Source organism: Gadus morhua, chromosome 11 (assembly GCF_902167405.1).
Source record: "Gadus morhua chromosome 11, gadMor3.0, whole genome shotgun sequence".
NCBI lineage: Eukaryota > Metazoa > Chordata > Actinopteri > Gadiformes > Gadidae > Gadus > Gadus morhua.
Genome location: NC_044058.1, coordinates 15,488,390 through 15,493,389, shown reverse-complemented (window position 1 = coordinate 15,493,389; position 5,000 = coordinate 15,488,390). Strand labels below are relative to the sequence as shown.

The window sequence follows — 5,000 nt, the reverse complement described above, 5'->3', positions numbered from 1 at the left end:
TTAGCTGTAGGGAAACCAGGGGGGATAGGCATATCTATGAATGGTTAATAAGTAATAAGGGTTCATTCAAGTCCAAGGTAAAGGCAATAAAGAGGCAATTCTTGTGAACTCACTTTGACCCACTGAAGGAAGCAGCTTCATTGAGACGATGACTTGAGCATGAATCATTGTCTGACCCTATGGGCAAACTTCCTTTCCTCCTTTATGCACTAAGATGAACCATTTATTTCATATTTTAGGTTAACCAGGATATAACAGTTGTAATGCTTCATTGTGTGCTATTGTAAAGTTCACCTTGTCTTCTGTATGGTTTGGTCTGATGGATCATAACCATTACTCCCTGTGAGAGCCTGAGTTGTATAACTTTCTCTGCAGTTTACACTGGCAGGTGCAGAGGCAATCTGGTTATGGGTATGGTTTACCCATTACCCCCGTCTGGCAATAATCCTATATAATGAGGGGCTTTGGCAAAACATTATATTGCTTAGGATTCACTAAAGGAGCCCAGGTATTCCTAGTGTGTCTCAGATTTGAATTGCAGCCAAGGAGATAATCCTTTGTTTTTGAATGATTTGGTCGACTGTAATTCATATTTGTCTTTGTCTGTCTCCTCCTCTTCCTGGCCACAAAAACCACACCAGGATTTGAATAAAAAAACAGAGACAGCCAGTGGTTCTGTGTTCTGTCAGTCAGGAGAGTGTCTGCTATTAAATAGAGATAAGTGCAGATCCAGTTTGTCAGACATCAGCTTTGGCAAAGGACAGGTAAAAGCTGCCAAGAGATGCATATATCTATGTATATCAAAAAAAGTATGCTAGCTATTTTAAAATCAGAAATATAATGAGTTGTTTATTTCAATGCTAAGGTTAATCCTGCTTTCCCTTAACCATGATACCAAACTTGAAAGCATGGGTACCAAGCCATCATTAAAACGGTCTGTGCAATGTCCTGGCATGGTTGAAAGTGTTTTTGAATTGCAGGTTCTTATATAATTTTATATCAGCATAAGAAGTCGCTGTGCATCAATACTTTTCAAGCGCCACTTGGCACTTGCTTGTAAATCGAACAAACTCACCCCACATGGATCAAGGTGCAATTTCCATTTAATCACTATAATTCCATGCATCACTCTGGATGAAAAGCGGAGAATGCAATCTATTGAAACTATTTTTTTGTGCATAATACAGTTGTGAACGGCATCCTTTAAGAAAATGCCTCTGGTCGGTTCTACTCCTGCACAACCTGATTATTTTACAGGGTTGGTGGAAGGTGCTCCTCTATGCTCCGAATCCTTCCTTGCATTCCAACAGTCTTTCCGCAGCAATTTAACACACCGCCCTCCACTTCAAAAACAACCTCTGCCCTTCCTGGCCTCGCAGCAGCAGCAAGACACAGCAGATGTTTTTCATCCCGATACGTCAGGGTTGAGGCCTCCCGGCATTATGGAGCCCTCTTATCTCCTGCTTCTGGTTCAGTGTCTATGTCTTCCCCTCCCACCACCAACCACCCACCCGCTGACCCCTGCACGAGAGCAGCCCTTCAGCTCACCCGACTGTCCTGTGGGGCTTTGGGGCGCTTGACCAAAAACTGCTCGTTAAAGTGTTTTTCAGGGAATGTACCACTTTGGTGGGTGTGCGTCTTCAGACTTCAATGTGATTTTAGGATGGTGAGTGTGAAACCTGAGGGATAAGATAGCCGCAGTGCACTTGATTGTGATCAAATCCCAGATTGTTTTTTAGATTTATTCATCTGACTTTAATCAGTCTCCCCTCTTCTCAACATTTTCCGTTAAAAAGGTTACTGGCCTTGGTTTAACACCTGCTTAGCTATAGTAGCACATGGTTAATGCTAATGTAGTTATAGCCGGTTGGCAATAGACAAAACACATGGTGTGTCTTAAAGCAATTATTTTAAACACATCCCATATTACCTCTAATTATCTCATGTCCTGAAATTAGACACTGATATTGAAGACATATGAAGTAAATATAATATTTGCTACTGTATATAGACGTAGGATTATGCTATTACATGTCTATTAGGCCTATATGTAGGCCTATATTAATTTAATATTGTACGGATGTTAAAAGTATCCACTCAAAGAGAGCCCTTCTCAGACCCTCTTCTCAGACCGAAGTGAGTGAAGTATTAATTGTATCGCTAAGCCTAGTGTGATCGCCAATATTTAATCTTCAAGACCTTCATCATGTCCTTCAGCAGTATGATTGATGAAGATAGGCCATAAAGCTAGATAACTGCTGGATAATATTAATCAACACACAAGCGTACACACACACACACACACACACACACACACACACACACACACACACACACACACACACACACACACACACACACACACACACCTACGCACTTTTAATTTCTTTACTTATCTTTTCATTGGAAAAGCTACTTGCTAGGACATCGTCTACCCATATGTACTATTCATTGGATATAAAAATGTATTGCTGTGAAGGCTTTGTTAGATGTTTCAGTTATGCTTGTTGAATGTATAAAACTTGGATCAAGTAGTTTAACAATTGGAGCAATAAAGCGGCCTACAGATAACCGGATTTCGTCATCATCATCATCATCATCATTATCATCACGCGGGGCAATTGTCTCGCAGCAGAAGCAGCAGCTGTCACGGTCGGTGACATAGGTAGCGTCTGAACCGCACGTCCACTAGCCGTATTCCCGGCAGTCCTACGGTGCGTCTATTTAAAGAGAGGGGCAACATGGCGGCACGCGGCTTAGTCCGACGAGAGTCCATAGAGACGGAGATGCATACAGCCGAAGACAAAAGTAAAACCTTTGTTTACACAAAGAAAAGGGGGTATGACGTGACCCGCAACCCCCACCTCAACAAGGTAAAACGAAACGAGCCTTTAGTTTATTTTTGTTTCTAACTACCAGTAAGATGTCCTGCCTGTTGCCGGCGGAGTTAGAAGTATCAGCTTTAGAGCGGGGCTATAATTAGATTTAAAGTGACCGGACACTGAGCCGTCTCGACAAGAACACAGGTGTTCCTAGAGACGCTGATCGGTTGCCCAGGTACCGACCGTCGTCATGGCGGGGGGAGCTCCTTCGCCAACCCGCTGGTTCAACTTCAGTCTTCTTTCAGTTCTATTCAATCAGCCTAAATGTTGTTTACCATTCTCAAATATGTAGGCCTTTTTATACTTAATAGATATATAATATGCTTTAGACAGAGATCCATGCCGTTGTCCTAACGATAAACACTGTTGTTGCACAATTCATTTGCATTATCATTCTCAATCTTCATCAACATTTTGATGAAGATTGATCATACGAAGGAAGGTGCGAAGGATTGAATATAAGCATTGTTTATATGCATAACATGTACGCTATATCAATAGGATTTAATTTGACTATATAGATAGTCAAATTATCTATATAGTCAAATTAACTTCAGTTGAACCCGCTGGTTCAACTGGAGTTGAACCAGCGGGTTGGCGAAGGAGCTCCCCCTGCCATGACGACGGTCGGTACCAGGGCAACCGATCAGCGTCTCTAGGAATGATAATGCAATTGACTTCCCCTTCTCCAGATCTTTTTCCGGCTTGCCCGTTTTGTTACAATGAGCTTCTGGTAGCCTGTTGACTTTCCAGTGTGTTCCTTTGTTTGGATGTTGGAGGGGGCGAGGGGGGCAAACAGGTCTAAATGACAGCCTGGGGTGAGGGCTCTCTGTCCAAGGTCCTGGAAGACCATACCATTGAAGATCCTCTGCGTCATTTTTTGTTATTTCTCAGGCCTCCATTGTTGAATCACACTGGATAACTTGACCTTTGAATGATCAGTAGCGTTCTTTATGATCAGTTATGGTAAACTGTTACCTCGGAACAGTTGAAATACAGAGATCTACAGAACTCTAAAGAAAAGCTTGAGAAAATGTGTGAAATGTTCTCAAGTAGACCTTGAACGCAGCCGTTCTATGTGTTTAGTCTATAATTAAGACTGACATTTAACTTTTCATTGAGCTGTGAACCTTGGCTGTTGAAATGATCTCTTTCCCACCCCTCTGCGGTCCATGTTTCCTTTCTAATTGCTAACTTCACACACGCTACAACTACAACTTTCTTCTGCCTCCTAGGGTTCAGGTGAAAGCTCTTCCTGTCCGATGGGAGGCTGGCATTGGCCAAAGTTTAAGTATCTGCCAGCCAGGACGGGAGCGTGCCTTATGTTGATAAGTTGGTCAGTGCAGTTCAAACTTCATCGTTTCCACAGGGGACTGAGGTCAGGTATTTTCACTGACTGCATAGAGACATGCTTGTTTGGCAAGTTAATGACTCCACTCTGGAGACTTCAAGACCAGCTCCCTCCCTCCTCTCTCTCTCTCTCTCTCTCTCTCTCTCTCTCTCTCTCTCTCTCTCTCTCTCTCTCTCTCTCTCTTTCTCTCTTTCGCTCTCTCTCTCTCTCTCTCTCTCTCTCTCTCTCTCTCTCTCTCTCTCTCTCTCTCTCTCTCTCTCTCTCTCTCTCTCTCTCTCTCTCTCTGTGTGTGTGTTTGTGGCTGTAGTACGACTGAAATTAATGATCTTTTCGGAAATGTTCGCCAGACCACACAACTGGTTCCATCAATGACTGGGGCCTGACAATGCAGTATGTGAGTCGTGTTCTGAGTTCTGATGATGGGGGGAAATTAAGCTGTCACGTGTCTGATAATGGATGTCATGTTTTTTAAAGCACCAGAGGCCCTAGCTGGCGGTGTGCTGCTCTGGTTACTCTGTCAATTTGGCTCAACAGAACCGATTTCAAACACTTCTCTCGGGAAAGTGAAAGCGAGTGCTGTTGGTCAATCTGAGTGTTTAGCCCCCTAATCCAAAAGCTGTCATTGGTTTTACACCTAAGGGCCTCTGTGTGGTTCCTGGGAACAGGTCAATGATTGATTCAAAATTCAAGATTGTGGTTGTATGGAGTGTTACCCTCCTGGATCAACGGGTAACGCTGTCTCGAATGTACGTTGAAACAGTTTTGGG

The 5,000-nt window shown here is 43.1% G+C and overlaps 1 protein-coding gene across 1 annotated transcript in view; it reads left to right on the top strand.

The window, feature by feature from the left end:
• The first annotated feature begins 2,603 nt into the window (after positions 1-2,603).
• The window catches only part of me1 (malic enzyme 1, NADP(+)-dependent, cytosolic), a 64,941-nt gene continuing 62,544 nt past the window's right edge, over positions 2,604-5,000 (top strand). Inside the window, exon 1 of the mRNA XM_030370244.1 lies at positions 2,604-2,873. Within this exon, the coding sequence (XP_030226104.1) occupies positions 2,742-2,873 (132 nt within the window). The 5' untranslated portion in view covers positions 2,604-2,741. The remainder of the gene's footprint in view (positions 2,874-5,000) is intronic.